The 25,215-nt window shown below is 40.2% G+C and overlaps 1 protein-coding gene across 19 annotated transcripts in view; it reads right to left on the bottom strand.

Annotated features, from left to right (window-relative positions):
- Window positions 1–25,215, bottom strand: part of SIPA1L1 (signal induced proliferation associated 1 like 1) — a 482,475-nt gene that overhangs the window by 81,938 nt on the left and 375,322 nt on the right. For all 19 annotated transcript variants that reach the window (XM_045451411.1, XM_045451407.1, XM_045451426.1 and 16 more), the window contains 2 exons: window positions 24,198–24,386; window positions 8,251–8,425 (listed from right to left, as the gene is read on the bottom strand). In XM_045451411.1, coding sequence (XP_045307367.1) covers window positions 8,251–8,425; window positions 24,198–24,386 — 364 coding nt within the window. The remainder of the gene's footprint in view (window positions 1–8,250; window positions 8,426–24,197; window positions 24,387–25,215) is intronic.

Below are 25,215 nucleotides of genomic sequence, written 5' to 3'. Positions count from 1 at the left end.
CTCGAGCTTCTTGAAGGAACTTAATCTTTGAAGCTGACATAAAATGTAAAGGGTTAAAAAAACAAGCTAAAACTGAAATAAAGCACAGACTATTTTTCAAAAAATTGCTAAAATATGTACCAACAGATAGCTTCCCAAGAAAAAAGTATCTTCTAAATGCTAATGGCCACCAACACAAAAAACTATAAATTACTGCTATAAATAACTGGACTAAGACACGCCTTAAGTACGAAGAACATATCTACTTTTAAGGGCTCTACTTATAAATAACTTCTGAACCGATTAGTACATTTTAAACCTTAAAGCGAATGTGTCAGCTTTGACGTGTACTTACATGTGTTTCAAGTCAATTTTGGGCAAAATTAATGAACTAGAAAAGAGACTGTCATCCCGAACTCATGTGTTACATTTTGCTTTGTATGTCTGTCTAATTCTAAAAGAATTACTGCCAGAGAGGAAAGCTGATGTGGAAGACAACACTGAAGGTAACCTTGCTTTTCTACTTCTGGCCCGCTGTCCTTTCTGCGTGCCTCATTTATGTAATAGACGCTGCTTGACCAGCCTTTTTCTGGGGACCTTTGGAAACCCTCAAGTTTTGCTGATAATTTTAAACAGTTTGAACAGTTCCAAAAGCTTCAGAGATGAAACAAGAGTCAAAACAATGAAATTTTCCTTTCTGAGCCATAAGGAATTTCAAAATCCTGAAGATACTATATAAGTAACAGAATTGTTAAACGTTACCAGAAAGAATGGAAAACGAATGTTTGCTATATTTCCCAAAGAATAAAGCATCCAATGTTTCTATTATTATATTTTTAGTGACCCGGAAACCCCGAAACCATGAAAAACTTAATCAGCTTGGCAATCAGGAAAAAATGAAAATGACAAAATTCCATTTTGCTCTGGGTAAAGAATATATATATTGAAAAATTTATAATGGGAAATATGCTTGAGAAGAGGGGTGGAAAGAAGATAATGCTCCTTCTTATCTGTAGGGAGCTTTAAAAGTACATTCGGGCATCTTACGGGTCATCTTGATAATCATGGGATTTGCCTCCAAATCATACTACCAGTGGGTGGCATATACCCACTAATAAGGTCAACATTCTATGCTAAGTCATGGAAAGTAAAATTTCTAATATTCAGTGTAGATGATAAGAAGACACTGAATAATTAAGGAACGATAATATTTTTCTCTGCTGCTTTCAAAAAGTGTAGATATGGGATAATATCCTACATTAGGCATTTCTATTTGAAGACTGTGATGAGAGAGCACAAGGCAAGCTGAGGACAAAGCACAAGTTCAGCACACCCTCCTCCCCCGCCCCCCAGGTGGGATACATGTGACATTCCTCAGGCACTCCGGGCTGCCCAAGAACAAAGGAAAGGAAAGAAAACAAATGGTCAACTGGGAAGAGATCACAGTCACGTAGGACACAAGTCTCCATCAGTTTATAAATGTCTTAGTAAATTACTAGAAAAAGGCAATCTTATCAATAGCCTAATCTCCAGAAACCTATAGACTCAGTTTCCTGGAGCCCCAACATCACTTTCCCTTCCACAATGATGTGGGGAACAAAGGCAAGAAGGAAATGGCAGGTAAAATTAAATTTCTTTATAACCTGCAGCCCATTGACAAATACTTGAGACAAATACAGAGTATAACATTTCTCTAGGAACCCCCTACAGTTGTAATGTCCGATGCCTTACTAGAGGGAAAACAACCTTAGCTTGACAAGAGCTAGGCCTCTCGTATATTATCAGTCTTTAGTATATGAAAGTCCTTCTGGAGGCCTCCTTTTTGCCTTTACCTCCCCCGGTTCCATAGTATATCACCAGTCATTCTTCACAACTCCAGTGCAGCTCTTTCTGCCCATGGGTCCTGTCCCTGCACTTTACTAAAATCACCTTTTTGCACCAAAAATGTCTCAAGAATTCTTTCTTGGCCACCGGCTCCAGACCCTCATCACTCCAAAACCCCATGAATGGTATGAATAGATTAATACGTTTGTAGAGCAGTTTCAGAGACAGTGTCATAATCATCTCTGACTTCTCTTTTGGGCTCAACTCCTTTACTTTTCTGTAGACTGAAACTTGGTTAATAAAGTGTATGTATATGAATCTGGATAAGGAAAAGTAATTAGATTTTTTTTACAACCATTTTGCAGTCACTAACGGATGTATCCAGAGTTAAGAAAAACTAGATGAAGGAAAACGGGCCTATGCAACTTGATTTCAGGAAGGTTCCTAGTTTTAAATATTTATGAACACAAGAGAAAAGTAATCTTGTTAACTAAACTCATGCAGACTAAATAAAGTCAACAGAAGGAAGAAAGCTTAAGTTCCATTTATTAAATGTCCTCACCACTAGAGAACACATCAAATGTAAGATGAAGTCGGATAGCCTGTAGATCTCATTTTTATCCTTTTATTTAACTTGAAATATATAATCATTGTCAGTTGGCTGCTGGGGACCAACCCTTTAAGACCCCTGATGTCCTGTCTATGCAACCTTGCCTCAGGGTCTGGGGAATGCAGAAGTCAATGCCCAGAAACAGAGTCAGGGCCAAGAACGGACATCTGGAACACTGGAATCATTCGAGATGAGACACACTTCTGCCCTTGTGGCACTATTTCACTCACTCACTAATGAAGTATTTGGGGAAATCAAGAATTCTACCTGCTCTGGCATCTATCATATTTACTAATATTCTTTCAATGTACATTTAGACACAGCCAGCAGATGAGTTACTCTGCTTTAATGAGGGTGGAATAAAGAAGAGTTTATAGCAGTACCCTTGGCCATGGCAGGTGCATTCATATGGTGTCAGTTTCAGGACATGTGAGGGTGCATGTGAACATACCTGGGACTCAAGGCATCTCAAAATCAGTAGCATGTTGAGAGATGACGAAGGACAAGATGGGTGTGGGGTTGGTACTTAGGAATCAGCCACTAGTATTTTCTACCAACTCCTCACTTTGCGAGACACCTGCAATTACCTGGCTTCCCAATTTGGAAGTAAGAAGATCTGAATTTGAATGCCAGTGGCATCTTTGTTAAATGACCACAAACAAAGCACATCACTTCTCTGCCCATTGATATTCTTGTTGCTGTAACGATTAAGTGAATTAACGTATGTAGAGGTGCGAGCCCATAAAAGATGCTCAGGAAATGTGTTGATTAGAATTTGGAATTTTGTGCAGTTGAGGTAAAAAGTGTAGTCTCCTTAAACAAGGACTTTTATGTATTTTCATTTCTTTGCCAAGCACATCCCAGAAACACTCAGAGGAAAAACCTTACGTTAAAGTAGTTTGAAGTTGAAGGAGGTGAAAAGTCCTTTCCTTCATTCATCAGTGTCTCTGACTCCAAATGCCCTTTGCATATGCAGAGCATTTAAACAATGCTAGTTTTACCCCCTTCCCTATCGAAGTTTAAATATTCCAAATACAGGAGGATTTATTTCCTTGGTTTTTAAAACACTGCTAACAAAAGGGGGAAGCAACAAGCATTCACTAATACTACAGCAAATTAATGAAGGCAAGGCTTGGAAGGAATGCTTACAAAGGGCTCCTAAAGTCTCCTCTGTTCTGACTTGACACACAAGCCTCATTCAGGAAATGATTTCCCAAATAATAATCCATATGCACAGTTATAAATGAAGGTGGTCTCTAGCTTTCAAATAACACACTGCTTGGTGGGAAGTTTATTTTTGCATTTGCTGTAGAATGAGAGGATGGTAATTATCTAGAGGTTATATCATTCAAATAAGGAAACAAAGTAAGGAGGGGGAACAAAAACCCACTCCTGAAAATTTCTTCTTTGTAGAACTATTCCACCCCGCCCCATTTGTAGCTTATTTGCTAAAAGACCTTACTTCTGAAAACAGGAAAATGGACTTTGTATGAAACACTGGCAAAGAGAAGAACCATTTCTTCTGAGCCTTTCCCTCCTTTACCAAAGTACTAAAATCCGAATATAATTGTAGTGCATGACAAGTAGAGCTGTTTCATGAGTTGGCTTGGGTAATTTTAGCCCAAGGGCTGGAGAGAAGGGGAAGAGTCACAGGCACAAGGCAGAGAGCCCTGGGCTTCACTGTATTTAATTCCACATTTATGCTTTCTCTGAACTCCTCCTTAACCACAGCACTAGGATCTGTTCCACCTCACTAGTGCTTCCTTGCTGTCTAACATTGGGCACGTTAATCTAAAGAAGCCCATTCTGTAAAATGGGGAGAACCAGTACCCAGTAAACACTTTGAGGAGTAAATGAAATGACAAACACACAGAATATCTGGGACCTCGGCTTCCACCAGAGGTAACTTGGTACGGGACTTGTCCTCCCATCGTAAGTAACTAGAAAAACTGACGAAATATCTGAAACGACTTTTTTTCAGACATTTTACAATAGGCAGCATTGGATAGTGATCCCAGAGAAAAAAGAATAAAAGAAGATGAGCCCTCTGATCCCACCAGGTTTTCTACCTGGAGGAACTTTTGGAACAGCGGCACAGTGCATGGCTTTGAAGAGGGAAAGCCGAAATATACTGGAGTTCAGGAAGCCTGAGGGAGTTGATATTCGCAGGGCAGCGTACCAACGGGGAGGAAACTACGCAGTGAAAGAGGTTCAGAAATCCGCATAAGGGTCTCCTTGAGTCTTGGGCTCACGATGAAGCTGCACACACACAGAGGAAGATTCCACAAGCCAGGCAAAGGAAAACTATTAGGGTAGTGTACAGCATGGTGACCACGGTGAATAATACTGTACTGCATATCTGAAAGTTGCTAGGAGTAGATCTTAGATGTTCTCATCGCAAGAAAAAAGATTTTTTTGTAACCTTGTATGGTGACACATGTTAATTAGACTTGTGGTGGTGGTCATTTCACAATACATGCACGTATCGGATCATGATGTTGTACACCTGAAACTAACATAATGCTATATGTCAATTATAACTCAGTAACAGAAAGAGGGAAAAACTATTAGGCAAAGAAAAACCCCCAAAGAATCGTAAGGCAAACAATTCTCACGGCTGACAGAGGGTTGGAAGGCACTCAAGTTCTAACCAGCCACAGTAAAGAGACCTCACTGAATATGCAGGTCCTCAGACATAAGAAAAGTCATGCCTTAGTAGCAGAGCTACATTAGAGAGTAAACACTGCCCTGGGTATGCTTAAGAACAAGATTCATAAAGATCAAGCTGTTTTGTAAGTAACTTAACTGCTCACCAAAGCAAAACTCAACACTCTTTGAAGAAGACAACACAATCTAGACACTCAACCAGAAAACACTCAGAATATATACTCTCCAATCAAAAGTAACCAGACACATGCAGTGCTAAAATGTAACTCAAAAGCAAGAGAAGATTTGTTAAATGGAGGCTTCAAATGACAAGGACGACAGAATTAGCATGCAGAGACTTGAACACAGCTATCATAAATACATCAAGGAGGGGCACCTGGGTGGCTCAGTCGGTTAAGTGTCCCAACTCTTGAGTTGGGCTCAGGTCATGATCTCGTGGTCGTAGGATTGAACCCTGCATCCGTGCTGGGGTGCAGAGCCGAGAGGCTGCTTGGGATCCTCTCTCCCTCTAGCCCTCCCCCGCTCATGCATTTTCTCTCTCTCTCTCTCAAAATAAACACTAAAAAAATAAAATAAAATAAACATATTCAAGGATTTAAAGGACAACATGAACCTAATGAAGATACACTAGATAACTGAGAAGAGGACCAAATGCAATTCTGGCTTCTGAAGATGACAATATCTCAAATGAAAATTTCACTGGACTGGATTAACAGCAGATTAAGACACTGTAGAAGAAAAGCACAGTGAACTTGGAAGATATACTAATAGGAATTATCCAAATGGAAGCACAGGAAAAAAAAGGTTAAAAAAATTAAAACAGCTTCATTAACCTGAGGTACACTAGTGAGTGATCTAATGTATGTGTAATTGGAAATTCAGAAGATGGCAACAGAAAAAAAATGAAGATTGGCAATTACTACTTTTATTTGATGGAAACTATGAACCCACAGATCCAATCACACCTACACTGTCATATGTACAAGAAGTGATTCTATAGGAACACTTGTCCTGGAAAACATTTTCTCTTACTTATTATTTATTTTGAAGTGTTTTTTTTTTTTTTTAGTTTATTTATTTTGAGAGAGAGAGAGCTAAAGAGAGAGAGAGAGAGAGAGTACAAGCATGGGAGAGACAGAGAAATTGGGGGGGGGGGCGGAGGAGGAGAGAAAGAATGGGTCCCAAGCAGGCTCCACACTCAGTGCGGAGCCTGATACAGGGCTCGAACTCATGAACCATGAAGTCGTGACCTGAGCTGAAATCAAAAGTGAGACACCGGACTGAGCCATCCAGGTGCCCCAGCATTTTCTGTTTTTAATGATTATACTGAGAGAGTTTACTGACACAAAGTAAGGTTAGACAAAATGAGGTGAGATTATCTTCTGGCACACAGAGCAAAATCTTATCTTTGGGGGTGCCATGGCCAATGAGAAGCTGTGGGACGTGCAGAGGCTGGTTTTGACACTACTGGCTTGAAGTAAGAGAGATAAACATGCAAACTGCCTCTTTTAGAGCTTTACAATAGAAATACTTTCCGACTTTTTGTTCCCTGGAAGAAATCTGACACTCTGAAAGGACAGAAAAAGAAACTGTCTGCTCATTCCTCTGCTCATCAGCTATGCCCTGAAAGGTTACTAGGGGTCTTAAAGGAGGGCACCACAGTGAAAAGGAACCCTTCCCTGCTGAATATTACAGAACAAGTATGCTGCTAGAGGAGGTCAGCTAACCCAGGCTTATCCCCCTCTAGCCTGTGCAGCTATTGGGATTTTGAGGCAAAATATGCGTACGGTGCTTATTTTGTTTATTTCAGTGTCTTACTTGATGCCACACTGCTTAAGTATGGTCTTGCTATACTTTTCTCATGTTGCCTTTCATCATCAAGAGGCGGCTGGGAATGTGTGAACACACAAATAATACACAGTCTTAATCAATTTCCAATCTGGCCATTCATGCATAGAAGCAGGGTGCTTAGTACACTCTTCCCAGAAGCTTTCATATAGCTCTTCGTGGTGGTGGTAATTTATAGAACACTGCAAACTAGGACAACATGAATGAAGCGTATAGGGCAAATGTCAGAAAATCTGGGAAAGAAGAGTTCAGGACATATTAAGATTTAACGTTTTACGCAATTGCAAGTAGAGTATGGAACGCTAAAATAATATTTAAGAGTCTAGGCTATTTATGGGCTTTAATAGTCTCTCCTGCATGTCGTTTCCAAGTTGGCAACAGCAAAACCATGGTAACAGGAAATTCTTCCCTGCAGTGGAGTTTATGAATGCTTTTCTGTTTTCATGACTCAACTCCTTATTTAATTTCCTGTACAGAAAATCGGAGATTACTATAGACTGCCATACAGATGTGCTAATCCAAAGACCCTCTCAAAGAAAAACAGGTCATAGGTGTCCATGGATGGATTCTGAGATAAAATTTAAAATTGCCTCCTCACAGACACACAGCAGACATCAACACACTGTAACCTAAACAGATGTTGGAGAACGTAACTATTTTATTAACGGCGTGGGGAATGGGAGCGCACAACCTTGTGTGTTCATGAGCCATAGCTAAAAAGACTGTTCCAGTATTGTGCTCTTAATCAACATATTTCAGGAGCCAAACTAATACCAAAGCTAAGAGGCCTATTTCCTTAGGGATTCAATTAGAGTACGAACAATAAAAATAGAAAAGAGGCAAACAAAAAAACCTCAGTCTTAATAGAAGACAAAAATGAATAAGAAAACCCTTATCATGAAGATTGACTGCATCCATAAGCATGGGGATTACAAGATAAATCAACGAAAGTAAAAAATTCCAGGGCTTATGACCAGATGGCTACAAGATTCTGGAACTTTTAGTTGCTCTAACATTCACCTAACTATAGTGACATTTACACAACCCTATCCAGGAGCAATCCCGCGTGAGTTGCACCCCTGCCCTATCGCTCCATCCACGCTTCTGAGAACACCGTTTCTTTTTAACAGTCCGATCCTAGCTACTTTGATTACAGTCGTCAAATGTTTTGGGGCCGCGTCCTCCTTCTCTGGCTTCCTCTCCCCTATCCCCGGCGGTGTTCTGCAGTAAATGGCAATATTGTTTTATGGGCAATTTAGCAGATGAACATCAACACAGCAGGACGGAAATAAGCCTAGCAGGAGAGTGTAAGTATTTCTTACTTTTGGTGTCAAGCTGTGCACGGTACTTCTCAAATCCTTTGAGCCGAACGCGTTCTCCCAACAGCTGAAGGAATTCCTCAAAGGCCGGGCCGGCTGACTCATTGTTGTATATCTCTTCTTCGGTGCTCTGTCCAGCTCTGCAGTACATGATGCCTACCTTCTGCTGATAGTTCAGCTGCGAAGAGAGGCGGTACGAGGCATATAAATACAGGCAGATCCACTGTGCCCCACTGAGATGCTCCTAACTCCTGGAGGGCACATGCCCAGCCTGGCTAACAGGTCTCTTCTCTTCAAATCCTTCTGTTTTAATCCTTCTGTCCTCTAATCCAAAAAATAACAGTGGAACCAGCATCTATAATTATAATCTTCACAAATCAAGAGAGAAGGTCAGGAAAATGAATTGAAATTTTCTGTATGTCAAGATAATACATCATGAAAACAGATGTTGATACTTCAGGGAATTTTCTCTGAGTGGATTACAAAGTACAAAATGAGGCTATAAAAAAAAAAATAACAACAGTTGGACAACAAAAGGTAACTCTTTTTCAATAATTTCCGCCTTTTAAAAAGGGAAGTCTGGGGCACCTAGGTGGCTCAGTCGGTTAAGCATCTTGGTTTCAGCTCAGGTCATGAGCTCATGGTTCGTGAGTTTGAGTCCCACATCAGGCTCTGTGCTGCTAGCACAGAACCTGCTTGGGATTCTCTCTTTCTCCCTCTCTCTCTGCCCCTCCCCAACTTGCTCTCTGTCTCTCTCAAAATATAATAAGTGAACTTTAAAAAAAATAAAAATTGAAAAAAATAAAAAAGGAAGTCCTTACAAATTTAAAAGCAGAATTCCACTACACAAAAAATACTTTAAAATTATATCTTTTAAAATTCATATCGTTTTGGACTAAGCAGCACATTAATGTTCTTGCTAATTTTTTTTTTTTCTGGTAAAACTGGGAAAGATTTCTCTCCCAATGCCATTTTTCCAATATACTAAATTATAAACCTCAGTTATATCTTTCTTAGAGCACTACCATCATCAACAATGTACTTTTCAAATATTTTTCTAAAAGATGAGTGCCTGAATAGAAACTTTAAAAGGGGCTTCATAATGGCAAATCAGCTAGTGGCAAACAATCCTTCCTCAGAGACAGTTAAAATGAAGCATTCAAGAGACTTAAATACGATGCGACATTAATCAAAATATTTACTCATCATTGAGAAGTCTAGTCATTCTGCAAACAAATTTTAAGGTGGTATTAGTCATTTAACATGACTTTGTGTGTTGTTCTCAATACAAAAATTTAGACTTTGGGGGCGCCTGGATGGCTCAGTCAGTAAAGGAGCCGACTCTTGATTTCGGTTCAGGTCATGATCTCACAGTTCTGTTCGTGAGTTTGATCCCCACATTGGGCTCTGAGCTCACTGCGCAGAGCCTGCTTCAGATCTTCAGTCTCACTCTTTCTGTCCCTTCCCTGCTCGCACTCTCTTTCTCTCAGAAATAAATACACGTTAAAAAAAAAATTTTTTTTTAAATACAGACTTTAAATTCTCTACTGAAATTGAGGCAATCCACACTGCTTTGGCCTATATCCAGAGCAGCACCACGACTGCTGCCTCAGGCAATTTTTATCTCGTAAAAAAACGAAAGGGACGGGAAGAGGCAAAATTGTAACAGCTAACATTTATTGAATACCCGCTGTAAGCCAATCATTGTTTAGTACTCAAGATACATTAGCTTATCTTCATAACAGCCCATAAGGCAATTATTCCTGGGTGACAGATAAGTGACGGCGGAGACTGGAAAAGGAAGTAACTAGCCCAGTAGGGAGAGACACAAGACCACAAATTGTCAGTCCTGTGATTCAGCTCTCTTAAATATTACCACGACTCAACCAGGCTCGATTTCTATCGCTGCAACATCCGCCACAGCCCCGTATTTGCAATTCTGAAGTTGAGAGGTAAAAGCAAAATGTAAGCAAACACTTTTGGCAGTCAAACTTGATACGGACTGACATTAATACTTCTAGTTTATTTCTCATTGTGTGACTTCACATTTTTCCCCCCTGGGGAAATACTTATGTGATTGTGGGGTGTTGTCTCGGATCCCACTGGGAATATCACTACATGCTGTATACATCCTCTGGACATTTCTGAGCTCTGAAACGCATCGAGCTCTTACCGTTTTACATAAGGGACTGTGAACCTGAACTACTCTTTCCAATTTTCTAAACCAGATGATTCAGAATAGTAACAGGAAAATGTCACAGGGGACAAACTCTTGTTTGCTTTCCTCCCTCCACTGCACACAACCTTGTTGACAAGGAAGCTCCATGGCCTTTACATGACCCAGAGACATGAGAGCTCCCTAGGAGTGCTCTAATCACGCAGAATTGGCTCTACCTTTCTCCACCTCCTCCAACAAGCAGAAGGTAAAGTTCCCAGTCTGAAATTAGCAAATAACTGGATACGGTGATACTGGAATATTTTCAAGATAGCACGTGACATCACACCATTTCTATTTCATCATGGACAAAAGCACATCTAGGATTTAGTTCATTTCTGTATACCACACGTGGGAAAGTCGAAATAGTGCACACCACTGACATTTCGCCCTTCTCTCGGCTGGCCGGCTTCAAATGTCTCAATGTGGCTAATGCTGGCAGGAGGGCTCCCACAGGTAGAGACTTCAACTTGGCTTTAGAATCAATCTGAGTACCTACCCTAGTAAGACTTAACAAATAAAAAATAGCGGTAGCCTCCATGTCAGTTACAAAATAGTCCTTAATACAGCCAGACCCTTACTGTCTCCCTGCAGGGAGAGCTATCAGAGACCAAGCAATGCGGCGAAAGCAAGGGGTTTGGACTGTTTGCTGTTTGGCTCTGTGCCTCCCAGATCAGCCTTTCTCATGCAACAATGTACAACAAAGTCACCCTGTTCAACAGAAAGCATCACAGGAGCACTGGATTTGTGGATGGCTTTTTAAAACTTCTCAGATAAAGGCCTAAGATTTCACTATGCAACATTCAGAGGCCTTCATTTATGTAAGAAAGGAGTTCACTGCAGAGAAAAGTAAGGAAACTTCCCCCCCCAAACCACTGGAGAAGCTGAATCCAAGGACAATGAGACAATGTGCCGCCTTCTTTTGACTGATTTCTCATACTCTAGTGAACTCCACCGGCAGCCAGGAGAACCAAGTGATGTCTGCTGCTTGTGAAAAGAAGGAGACTTTAAGAGGATTAGGAAATCTGTTAGAATGTCAAATGTCCTTCGTTTAGGAATTGTGCCGAATGTCACTGCTCTATCCTCTAACGTGACAATATTCTTGGTTTCCACTGCAATTAAGTCAAGGTAGGTGGCATTCTCTGAACGCAGGCTCCTGTAATCCTTAGTTAGCAACCATGTTCTCTGCCAGAATGAGAGGAGCTGTTGAGGAGGAGTTATGTAAATGTAACAAGCAACATTTCAAGGGAAAGAGCAAATGTAAATGGAGTCAGAGCCGCGGACTGGGGTTTTGAGTTAGGAGGTTACGTAAAACAGCACTCTTTTTTGTGAGACGGCACAAACACACGCGTATGGGTTTACACATACGAATACGTACTACTTCCGTGTGATGCTCAAAATGGAGTCATGATGACACCACAAGCCATTCTGAGAACACGCTGTGTTTACCCACAGTTCAGGATTTTTGCTTTGGGTAATCCCAGGATCATGCTATACAATTCCATGCTTGCCAGGGAGCATTATGGACGTGTCTGGACACTCCACAAATGCTATAAAAAAGAATCATGGTCAATCCTACAGGACACAGGTTGTCTCTGAGATGAAGGCCTTGAGTCTGGATAAAGCAAAGTGTCCCGACCACCCGCCGAAAGTGACGCGGGCTCTCACAGCTCAGGACCAACTGTACGTAAAATTGTTCTTCCTCTGATAAAGTGGATACTTCAACACAGAATCAAAGAAACGAAAACTGCAACCTGATTTCCATAGCCCTGAGTTTCTGGAAAGATGGGATGATAAAGTCAGAGCCCTCCACCAGGAGAAACAGATTTGAAGAACCCGCTTCTCAGAGAACTGGTCTGAGGTTCTCTGAGGTTCGGCATTTTCACCTCTTCTTGCCTGCTGTCACAGCCTTGGGAAGGTCACTGGGGTGGCAAAGAGCACGAGAACAACCCAGTTCTTAAATTCTTATAAAACTTTTACAGGGTCTGATTTAATCCAGAAATTTAAAACCGTCACTAAAAGGTGCTTACTTTACTGTGAGGCAGTTCTCAGAGTGTGGGCTGTGAAGCCTTGAGGAAGCCTGAATGCTACTCTGGGACACAGATATTTGGGAATAGTTTGATCCCTACAGTTCCTGCTTTTTATTAAACTGTTAGGTCATACAACAGCAGTGTTTAATCTGAGGGTAATTTTGCTCCACTCACTACTGAGGCAAAACTATTGTGAGACTACTCCCTGCCATGTGAACTACGAGGTTCTCCAGTCGACCCAGTGGATGCAAAAACTGTCCTCGGCTTTGTGGGGGGACTGAGGATTTGCCTCCCTAAACCAGTAGGGGGGTTCTCAAGGCTCCTCCAGCAGATTCCTCAAATGCATGCACTTACCCCTCCTGGGCTTCCCTGGACTCACCTGTAAGTCTCCACTCAGGGAGACTCCTTGGGCATTCCCTGCCCCCGCCCGGCCATGCTCCTCCCTGTGCTGCAGTCTGCAAACTCTTTAGGCAGAAAGCTGGTGTGACCTTACCCTTCATTTAATCTGTGTCCCAGCTCCCAGAGATCACTGTCCTTTGCTGCCTAATGCCCAATGTCATAAAAACCACGGTTTCATTGTTTTGCCTACTTTTTAAAAAGTTGTTTCAGAAGGGAAGGTAAATCCAGTCCCTCTTTCTTAATCCTAGATGGAAGCAGAAATTGGGCGCCTGGGTGGCTCAGTCGGTTAGGCGGCCGACTTCGGCTCAGGTCATGATCTCGCAGTCTGTGCATTCGAGCCCCGCGTCGGGCTCTGTGCTGACAGCTCGGAGCCTGGAGCCGGTTTCGGATTCTGTGTCTCCCTCTCTCTGACCTTCCCCCGTTCATGCTCTGTCTCTCTCTGTCTCAAAAATAAATAAACGTTAAAAAAAAAAAATTAAAAAAAAAGAAATCTACCCTTGAGTTTTTGTCAACTTTATTGGTATATAACTTCTGAACAGTTAACTGCATCCATTTGATTTAATGAGTTCTAACACATCTGTACCACCATTAAAATATAAAATTATTTCCATCATCTCCAAGTTTCCTGGTTCCTCTGTACAGCCCATCCCTGCATCAACTAACTCAAGTGACCAGTTTTTCCCCACAACTATAAATTAGTTTTGCCTACATCTTTAAAGAATATTTTTATTGGGGAACATCCATTGTGAGAGTTACTCTTTTGGCACTCTAGAAACTCCTGGAGGCTTCTACCTAAAATCAAATGGCTGATTTTTTTTTTTTTTTTTTTTCTCAATGTTTATTTATTTTTGGGACAGAGAGAGACAGAGCATGAACGGGGGAGGGGCAGAGAGAGAGGGAGACACAGAATCGGAAATAGGCTCCAGGCTCTGAGCCATCAGCCCAGAGCCTGACACGGGGCTCGAACTCACGGACCGCGAGATCGTGACCTGGCTGAAGTCGGACGCTTAACCGACTGCGCCACCCAGGCGCCACTCAAATGGCTGATTTTAACAGCTAGTCCTATTCTTCTTTGAAGGTGTCCCCCCCCCCCCCCCCGGCTATTTAAGATTTTTTTCCCTTTTTCTTCTAAGTTCAGAAATTTTGATTCTGATGGACATATGCCTAATTTTCTTTATATTCATCTTGCTTAGGGCAGGAAGAGCTCCATAAATCCATCTTAATTCATTGTCTTTCATCGGTTCTGGAAATCTTCTACCGGTATTTCTTCAAATATTGATTCTGTCCCCTAAATAATGCTTTACTTCATTTCCTCCTGGGAATTCCATTATATATATGTATTTCACTCTGGCCCAATGTGTTTTAGGTACTTTTCTGTATTTCTCATATTTTTTGTCTCCATTCTTCAGTTAAAATTATTCTGGTAACTGCACCCCTAGGTTTATTGCAACATTATTTACATAGCCAAACTATGGAAGCAGTCTGAATGCCCATCCACTGATGAATGGATAAAGATATGGGGTGTGCATATGTGTGTGTGTATGTATGTATGTGTATAAACACATGTGCGTGCGCGTGTACACGCACACACATTCACAAAGTAGTATATAGCCATAGAAAAAGAATGAAATCTTGCCATTTACAACCACATGGATGGATCTAGAGAATATAATGCTAAATGAAACAAGTCAGTCAGAGAAAGACAAATACCACATGACCTCATTCATATGTGGAATTTAAGAAACAAAACAAATGAACAAAGGGAAAAAGAGAAACCAGGAAACAGATTCTTAACTATACATTTTTTTTTAATGTTTATTTATTTTTGAGAGAGAGAGACAGAGTACAAGTGGGAAAGGGGAAGAAAGAGAGATGGAGACACAGAATCTGAAGCAGGCTCCAGGCTCTGAGCTGTTAGCACAGTCCGATGTGGGGCTCGAACTCATGAACCGTGAAACCATGACCTGAGCCGAAGTCAGACGCTTAATCGACTGAGCCACCCAGGCGCACCCAAGCTCTTAACTATAGAGAACAAACTGATAGTCAACAGAGGAGAGTTGGGAGGGGGTAGAGGGGGAACTAGGGGATGAAGATTAAAGAGAACACTTACTGTAAATGTTGTCATGAAGAAAAGAGAAGAGAAGAGAAGAAGAGAGAAAAAGGAAAAGAAAAAGAGAAATGATTTTTTCTCTTCTGCTCTAATATGCTCTTAAACACATCTATTTAAATTTTAACTTTTGCCTTTGTTTTTCCGTTCCAGATTTTCAATGACTGTTTTACAGATTCAGTGATCCCTGAACTCTGTTTTTTATTTCTGCAGCCCTCATGAAATCAAGGCTAATTTGTCACCTAACTTTTATCTGAAACTTTATGCTGAACTTAGGCCCCAAACCACTCATAAAACAACGAATGTCTAAGGAAAAAAACACTACATGATATTGTTAATTTTGATGAATACATTTTCTCAGTTATCTTCTATGAATCAAGTTTTTAGTGTTATGTTTCAGAACTCTTCACCAGGTCCTAGATCCCAAAAAGTTTTTCCTATATCACTGTCAAAATTTGTATAGTTTTATATTTCAATCAATGATCAATCTGAATAAGTTTCTGTACAATGTGTAATATTTAGGTCAACATCATTATTTTTTCTATGGATATTTAATTGTCCCAGCACCTTTGTTTGGAAAGCCTATCCTTCCTACATCAAACCGTTGTTACACCTTTGTCAAAATCACGTGGATATATGTGGGGATGGGTGCTATTTCTAGTTTCTCTATCCTGTTCCACTGATCTAGGAGTCTGTCCTCCCAATAATATAATGCAGTTTTGATTAATGTAGTCACATAATAAGTCTTGAAATCAAATACAATGATTTCTCCCACTTCATTCTTCTTTTTCAAAATTGTTTTAGATATTTTAGGTCTTTTGCCTTTCCATATAAATTTCAAAATAATCTTGTCTACAATTACAAAAAAATCTTACACGGATTTCAATATCGTGTTAAGGGTATAGTAATTAGGGCAAAATTGACATCGTTAAAATCTTGAGTTTTTCAATCCATGAACATAGTATGTCTCTCTGTTTAGTTAGGTCTTCTTTAATTTCTTCCATCAGTGTTTTATAGTTTTTAGCACACTAGTCCTATACATGTTTTGTTAGATATATACCCAAGCATTTCATTTTTTATTATGGGATTAGAAGTGATATTGTATTTTAATTTTAGCTTCCACATGTTCATTAAAATAAATCAAACTGAGAACTACACCAAAGCAAAAAGGCTTTGCCCAACAAAGGAAACCATCAACAAAAGGAAAAGGCAACCTACTGAATATATTTGCAAATGATATATCTGATCAGGGATTAATATCTGAAATACACAAAGAACATATTCAACTCAACACCAAAGAAAAAATGACCCCAAACAAGTAACTGGGGCACGACTATGGGCAGAGAACCTGAACAGACATTTTTCCAAAGAGGACATACAGATGCCAAGAGACACATGAAAAGATGCTTAACATCACTAATTATCAGGGAAATGCAAATCAAAACCACAATGAAATATTACCTTATTACGTGTCAGAATGGCTACAGTAAAAAACATGAGAAATAGTAAGTGTTGGTGAGGATGTGGAGAAAAAGGAACTCTTGAGCACTGTTGGAGGGAATGTAAATTGGGGCAGCCCCTGTGGGAAACAGTATGGAGGTTCCTCAAAAAATGAAAAACAGAAATAACATAGGATTCAGTAATGCCACTACTGGGTATTTACCCAAAGAAAATGAAAACACTAATTCAAAAAGATAAATTAACCCCTATGATTATTATAGCATTATTTCCAACAGCTAAGACCCAGAAGCAACCTAAGTGCTCATCAATAGAAGAATGGATAAAGAAGATGTGGTGTGTGTGTGGGTGTGTGTATACACACACCCACACACACACACAATGGGATATTACTCAGCCATAAAAAGGAAGGAGATCTTGTCATCTGTGACAATATAGATGGACCCAGAGAGTATCATGCTAAGTGAAGTAAGTCAGAGAAATACAAATCATATGATTTTGCTTATATGTGACATCTAAAACAAAGCGGAAACAGACCTATAAATACAGAGAAATGGTGGTTGCCAGAGTGGGTGGGTGGGTGGAAAGGACAACGTAGATGAAGGGGAGTGGGAGGTACAGGTTTCCAGCTGTGAAATGAATAAGTCATGGGGATGAAAGATACAGCATAAGGAATGCAGTTAATGGTGCTGTAACAGCGCTGTATGATGACTGATGGTAGGCAGCTACACTTGTGGTGAGCAGAGCATAAGGCACAGACTGGCTGAATCACTAGTACATACATTATAGTGTACCAAAGCTAATGTCACATTGTGTGTCAACTACCCTTCAACTAATACAAACGACAAAGATACCAAATTGATTGTTGTGAGTTGATGCTGAATCCCACAACCCTGCTGAACACACCTTCTAGCTCTAGGAAGTTTTTGTAGCTTCCTCGGGGCTTTGTACATAGACTATCAAGCCACCTGAAATAGGGAAAGTTTTATTTTTTTTCCCATTTCTCTAACATCTTTTATTTCCTTTTCTTCCCCTACTGTGCTGCCTAGCACTTCCAGTATCATGTCGAATAGCGATGGTGACACTGTATATCCTTGCCGTGTTAACACTAAGTCTTTCATCATTAAGGAGGATATAAGCTGTAGGTTTTTGGTAGATGTTTTTCATTAAATTGAGCAAGTTCCCCTCTATTCTCATTTTATCACAAACGACCACTGTGTTGTTCCTCAAATCCCACGGTCCTTAGCCGGTCTGCCTCCTCTCTATCCTGAAGATTCATTTTATGTTTACTTTCCATACAATGTACAAGGCATTTAGCTGTACTTAGCAGGAAGAATAGGGGAAAAAAATAGATATACCCTGTATTTCCAGATGTGAAACTACAAACTTACTTTTTAAAAATATTTTGTCCAGTGTTCCTGGTTCTTCTCATTGGGTGGTCTGGTCTGCAACAAACTACTGTGTCATTACCGGACACGAAGATCTTGTTCTTTTTTAAAAATCCTCATGATTCACCCTGACAGCATTTACTTTGGTTTGTTCTTTATAAACATGACAACTTTTTTAAACCACTTCTTAAAGATTCATCACTCTACTGTCCCCTAAAAAAAGAATGTCAAAGAGACTGGAAAAATTCAGTGTTGTGAGCAAAATATGATGTTAGAAAATGTATCCTCATTGGAAATTACTAACAAAAATAAAACTGCTTTTAAAAAATGAAATGGATACTGGGTAGGAAAGTTATTTTAAAAATCTGACTGCGATGCTGTCAAAATTATTTATATATGTGCACAGCCATTCTGATCTATTTTTATCTTTGGCATAGCATGTTCTATACACACACGCAATAATCTTCTCTAATGTTGTGCAAAACTTCTCACAAAAATAAAAAGCTTCATATTGGGTATTAAATTGATCTGACACGAAGATGAATTTCAGTTATACAGAAAAAGGCTCTTCATTACAGCATTGTTTGTAACAGGAAAAGAGTGGAATCAATCCAAGTGCCCAACATTAGGGCACCTGATAAAATAAACTATGGTACAGAAACAAAATAGAATACTACGCAGCCATAGAAACAATGGGAAAGCTTTCTGTATACTGACATAGAAAGGTCTCCAAAACACATTACTCAGTGAAAAAGAGAAAATGTCCAGAGCGTGTTGTATATTCTAAGGAAGAAGTAAGACTCTAGATGCATATTTGATGATGTCTGTATAGAGACACAGGAATATGTAAGAAACTAACAAAACTGGTAACTATGAGATCCCTCAAAATAAACAGAATTACTTGGATTTCTGCACCATTTGAAGATATTAGCTAGTTTATTCCCATGGGAAAGGAACTAGTTTAAATTTTTAATTTAATGCTGAATTTAAGACACAATCCACAATTCAAAGTTTAGCCTGAAACAGCTGCACTCTCTGGACTGTGAACCAAAGGGTCCTCACTGCATGTCGCTGCCACGCGGAACTCCACCACTGCAAACCGCGGTTGTTCCACAGCCAAATGTCTTCCAAATGCTACTGCTGTCAGTTGTGTTAATCAGAACCCTACCACTGGGAAGGTTCCCAACAAGTCACCCATCCCTGCCTTAGCCAGGCAAAAGAGCACGGAGGAGCCAGTGCAGAGTAATCATCACTTGTGAACAGACAAGATAAAGCTACCAATAATGCCACACTGCCTTCTTCCACTGACCTGACAACTGTCATGTATATTTCCTTCCTGATGATGTACATACAGACCCATGAATTGTCTAGAACCAATGTGTGGCCATCTGAACTTTAGTTTGTACATTAGCTGTTATCATAATCTAGGATAAAATTTCAGGAATGGCAACTGTTCCTGCCACAGCCTCATTCATACAAAATGGGTCTTGGGAAAAATGTTTTTTCCTTATGGTTCGTTCTTTAAATCTTGCTGCCTGAATCAAAGAAGAAAGCAGCTGGTCCAACTCATTTATCCTCAATAAAATAATGCAACATGGCAACGAATAGGCGAAGTCAGCAGCAAATTTCATCCGTGTCCTTAATCAAGGAATCAGTGCTATTTGTGATCAAATAAACATTGCTTCTTAACATTTCTTCTTCAGATAAATATTGCAAACCTAATTAGAGATGATCACCTTTCCCCTTCAATGTCAATAACTTGAAGGTAAGATTTTAAGGAATAGAAAACCCCAAAAATATTTTCATTTCTTTGCACTTTTAATAATTACCTAGAAAAACAGTGGAGATACTCATTTAGGAAAACCACTACCACATACGTGAAACTTGACGTTTCCTAATGAAAACAGGACTACCAATTTTCTCTCCTGCAAACTGGCTATAGTACTTTAACATGTTCTACTTAATACGGGGCACTGAAGCCAGCAGCAATAATGCTGAGAGCCATCTTTCCAGTTTCCTCTCCCACTGAAGGGGAGAGAAAAGGAGGATGGGGTATTTAGTGCATTGGGTAAGAAGGGAGGCTGTGGAGTCTGAATGCTTGGATTTGAAACCCGCCTCCACCAGATCCTAACTGTGACTGGTGTGGTCTTTCAGCATCTTTGTGCCTCAGCGTCCTTGTCTGTAAAATAAGAACAATAAAAGCACTGACATCAAAGGATTCTGAGGATTAATTAAAGTAATTCATGTAAACTGCTTCACATGGTACCTAGCTTGGTCACTGCCCAATAAAAAGTATCTATTTTTATTACTCTCTTACATGTGCCTTACACTCCTGTTCCGCAAGACTGCTTGCTGCCATAACCACACTGTGTTTTGTGCTTTTTGTTCTGAATCTAGACCACCCCATTGCTTGTTCTCTGGCCTGATGAAATCCTCTTCCCTTCCATGGCCCATCTTGGAAACGGGCCTAACCAATCATGACTCGGCCCTGTTGGCTTGCACCTCCAGTGCTCTTTGTTTGCCGTTCTTTTATTACACTCATTATATTAAACCTGACTTTCATTACAGTAATTGATGACCTTGTCTCCTTCATGGGGAAGGATTGTGTCTTACTAGCCCATTTACTCTCCATAGTCTTTAACAATCCGCCAAGAGTGATTACTCAATGAGCATTTATTAGATTTGAAACAGTTGTGCTTACTTATGACAGTAAGCGTAACATATTATACTACCTATGACAGCAGCTCTCTCATGGGATGCTTGCAAATGTTCAATGAGATGGCGCATGTAAAGGGCTACTAACAAGTTTTATTATTTTATCGTTATCAACCACAGCTAAGAGTTCCTCAGGGCTCACCATGTGCCCGGCATGGTGGCTTTTCATTCCCCTTGCACAGAGTAGGTGAAATGAAGGTGCTTTTTAAATGACTGATGAAGAAAAATGGCGCTGATCCGGCAAATTGATAAGTAACTATCGGCTATATTATTAAAAAGCCGGCTTGGATAATGAAATTCCTGATATTTTACAGCATAGTTTTGAGGATCAAAACAATTCAAGACCTGAAAAAATATAACTTGCAAATCTTATAAACGAAAGGTAGCATTATGCAAATGTGTGTACCCAGCGTTCAGGACTACCGAGGGTTTTGAAAACAGCACTGAGAACTTCCGACATTCTCCATCTTCTCAACCATAAACCAGGCCAATAATTAGAACCTCCGTGCAGGGCGCTAGGACGAGTAAATCAGGCAGTGTGGTGAAGTGCTTATGGAAGTGTGATAAGTAAACACACATGCTGATCTAATGTGTTATTATCATAAGTGATGCTCTCAATTATCTAGTAAGTGAAGATCTAGAACCATGACGGATAAACTAAGTCCAGAGTTGATGCAGATGTTCTTAAGTCACACACTGTTCCCAACTCTTGACAGTGTGAATCACTGGTAGGTCACTGCCCTGTACAAGGTGATGGACGTGGACATCAATGAATAGTGAAAGGCCCAGAAAAGTATCAGGGAGGAGAATGTAAAAGCTTGGATAAGCCACATACATAACTGGGATAAGCATACATTCATTTCTAAAACTTCAGGAATTAAAATGCCTCTTCAGTTCCTGCAAACATATCAGTCTAGTCAAATGAAGAACACATTTTTATATTTTTGTGAAATGCTTTCTTTTACATATTACAGACATAATTTTAATTCGTCCTTCTATTCATTTCGGCTTTTAAAAGTGGTAAAATGAGAAAATAAAGCAACAGAGATCCGAAAGGCAAAATGCCACAATGAAGCAAGCAAACAATGTTTTCTTTTTCCAAGCATAATTATGTAAGCTGTTTAAAGGAAAAAAGCTACTAAAGCAATCATTTAAATAAAACTTAAAGGGAGATCTAGAAGTTCTTTTCAGTGAGTCTAATTTCTTGGTATCACTCTACAAATCTTTTTAAATGTAAGGATGTACAAAGCATGAAATTTTTTAAAATGATGACAAGGATGGAAACAAAATGTTTTGCAATGATTCAAATGTGTAATCTGCACTTACATGCATTTTTTTTTAAAGAAATCTGTATATGTACAAGGCACCAAAATAATCATTTTCTCGAAATGATTCCAAGGCATTAATGAGATTTCCTACCAAAAAAAGAACTCCCCAGACTAAACGCCTAAGTATGCATGTCATGTGCTTTTTACCAGCACAATCCTGGCTTTGAATGCTATGGAGACATAAATGAAAAGACAGAGGCCAAGGGGGGTGCCCCTTAGTTCAGATTTAGAATTGCATATATGGAAGATCAGGCTTTAAAGTTTTAGGTTCTACTGCCTAGTAAAATTTCCAAAATAGAACTGGGGAGACGCCCATCGGTTGCCAAATTTTAATTTCGCAGAGGAAAGGCATTACAGAAAACAACTAACATATATCATCATCAATAATTTATGAAGGAAAGGATCATTTTAATACCCGCTAAGCATAAGAAGCCCTAATTTTAGAATGGACAGTTTTATGAATTAAATCAATTTAAGTTGAACTCACTGTACAGTGGTCTTATTTTTTCTGTGTTGATGAGATTAGGAATAGTTCATCACTGAGAGAGGGCATAACACGGGCTAGAGGTCCCACAAAATAACTTGTTCTAATGTAGGATTTAGAATGTTCAATGTGTGATTACATTATCAGTGTCTAAATGTGACTCTCCTTGGGGCACCTGGATGGCTCAGTCGGTTAAGCATCCAACTTCGGCTCAGGTCATGATCTCACAGTTCGTGAGTCCAAGCCCAGCATCGGGCTCTGTGCTGACAGCTCAGAGCCTGCAGCCTGCTTTGGATTCTGTGTTTCCCCCTCTCTCTGCCCCTCCCCTGCTCATGCTTTCTCTCTCTCAAGAATAAATAAACATGAAAAACAAATTTTTTTTAATGTATTCTCCTTGAAAAACATGGTCACTGAAAAGACCGAATCCATACAGTGGAGCCTAATCTTCATTTTTCTCTATTCCTCCTTTGTTAGACTGAATCTTCAGAACACTTACTGGAAAACAGCCCCCAAATAGTTAAGCTCACTAGTGCACCAGCAGTCTTCTGACACATTCAAAGTGCTCCCTTGTTTCCACGTTATAAACGTGGACATGCACAGCCTGCTGGAGGTCCACGCGTGGCACAGACATCAGCTGGCCTTTCTCACAAGTGAAACGAATGAAGAGAGAGAGTCATGATGAGAAAAGCTGTGTCCAACCATTGGTTCCCAATATATCCCTAGTGGCTGAATTAAAAGAACACACCTTGAGACAGACTTTTAAAAATTCCCATTCATTTTAATAACGTTGGAATTTTTGGTTAATTAAGGAGATACCATCAAAATTAGTTCATAAAATGGCATTCAATAAAGGGACCGATTTTGTTTGGAGGGTGTTTTTTTTAATGCAATAATAAAGCTATGATCACTCATAGTACTAGGATGTAATATGGCTAAAACGGTTCAAGGACGTTCAAAGAGTCAGAGTATATAAATAAAACATCTAACAAAACTAGCCCAGATGTTCAAATTATTCCAAGCAGAATGTGGGCCTGCTCCTTGGTTAGTGGATTTGTGAGATCATAGTTTTTTATCCTCTACCCTTGTGCTGCCTCTGCATGGACTGTCCTATCGCCCAGCTGCATCTTGACCAAATGGCCACACAGGAAGTACAGGAAGCATAGAAGTAAGAAAATCCTGAGCATTTTCATTTTGTTACTAATTGGGACACAAATTTTTAAAATTCTGTATTTAGAAATCTTGGCTAGAAAACATCTTTGGTGGTATAAATAGGCTTTAAAAACTGAAGCTTTTAAGAACAGCTGTACTGTGGACAGTGGCTAACAGTACAGGCTCTGAACTTATTAACTGTGTGAACTTGGGCCTACTATTCCATCTCCTTATGCCTCAGATTCCTCATCTCTAAAATGGAGACAAGGTCTCCATTAATGGTGCCAGGCTCATAGGGTTGGGAGATGAAACGGGGTAACATATTGAAGGCCCTGAAAACAGAGCCTAGTGAATATATTACTCTTATTGCTACTCCTTATTCTTAGAATCCCTGAAAAATTCACTGCATTTATGGAAGATTTTATACTAAAAGAGTTGAACACGGTTTAAGAACCCTATTTATCGATTCTGACACAGAAAATTTCATCAGATGAGGAATGTTCAGAGTTCAGAGAGTTAGGAAAACAGAAAATGTGTAATTGCAAAGAGACCGACCATGCTCTGCAATAAATGCCATCTGTTTAACGGGTCAAAAAAGAAACCTTAAGCTCCTTATTCTGGACACCTAGTGGGAAATCTGGGCGACAAGAACGTCTTCCCCCAAAAGCCAAACTTACCCCTTGTTCGTCCAGTTTCATGAGTTGCTCTGTGACTTTGGGAGTGTTGAAGGCCAACCTCAGGCACTGGACGTTGAGCTCAGGAATCACGTGCTCCAGCACTTCCTTCAGGGGCAGCCCTCTGGCTGTCGAGTGCTTCGCCGTTGAGGGAATGGCATCCTCCAGGACTGAACCTCTCAGGGTCATGAGCTGAAAAACAGACATGTGCTCCAGTGAGGTCTCTCTCGGTGTGGGAGAGGAGTAAATACATCACATGCTCTCAAGGCCTGGACTCAGATGCCCCCGAGGAGCCGGGAATGACTTCTCAAAGGCTTAGATACTTTGTGTATGAAAAACAAGGCCAACACTTTTTCTTTTTTTTTAAAGTTTTTTTTTTTTAATGTTTATTTATTTTTGAGAGAGAGAGAGAAAGAGACAGCATGAGTGTGGGAGGAGCAGAGAGAGAGGGAGACACAGAATCAGAAGCAGGCTCCAGGCTCTGAGCTGTCAGCACAGAGCCCAACATAAGGCTCGAACCCACAAACTGTGAGATCATGACCTGAGCCGAAGTCTGACACTGATCCAACTGAGCCACGCAGGTGCCCCTATTTTTTTCTTTTATAGAAAGACAAAGAATGTGCATGAGCAGGGGAGAGGGGTGGAGGAAGAGAAGGGGAGAAGGGGAGAAGGGGAGAGAGGGAGGGGGGAGACAGAGAGAAAGAGAGAGAGAGAGACAGAGAGAATATCTTAAGCAGGCTCTATGCTCAGCATGGAGCCCCATGTCAGACTAGATCTCATGACCCTGGGATCATGACCTGAGCCGAAATCGAGAGTTAGACGTTCAACCGACTGAACCACCCAGGTGCCCCAAGGCCAACACTTTCAAGAAGACCCAGACAAGCCCAAAGGAACTCAGAGTCAAGCCTTCCAAGGATATCTACTTTAAAGCCAAATAAAGTATTTCCTTCAAGAACTCAGTAAGATCTAGACCTTTATATGGCTTATAAAATGTCACTAACCAGGAAATTAAGAAGATATC

Source organism: Leopardus geoffroyi, chromosome B3 (assembly GCF_018350155.1).
Source record: "Leopardus geoffroyi isolate Oge1 chromosome B3, O.geoffroyi_Oge1_pat1.0, whole genome shotgun sequence".
NCBI lineage: Eukaryota > Metazoa > Chordata > Mammalia > Carnivora > Felidae > Leopardus > Leopardus geoffroyi.
The sequence above is the reverse complement of the archived record's forward strand: the minus strand, read 5'-3'. Positions and strand labels throughout refer to the sequence as shown.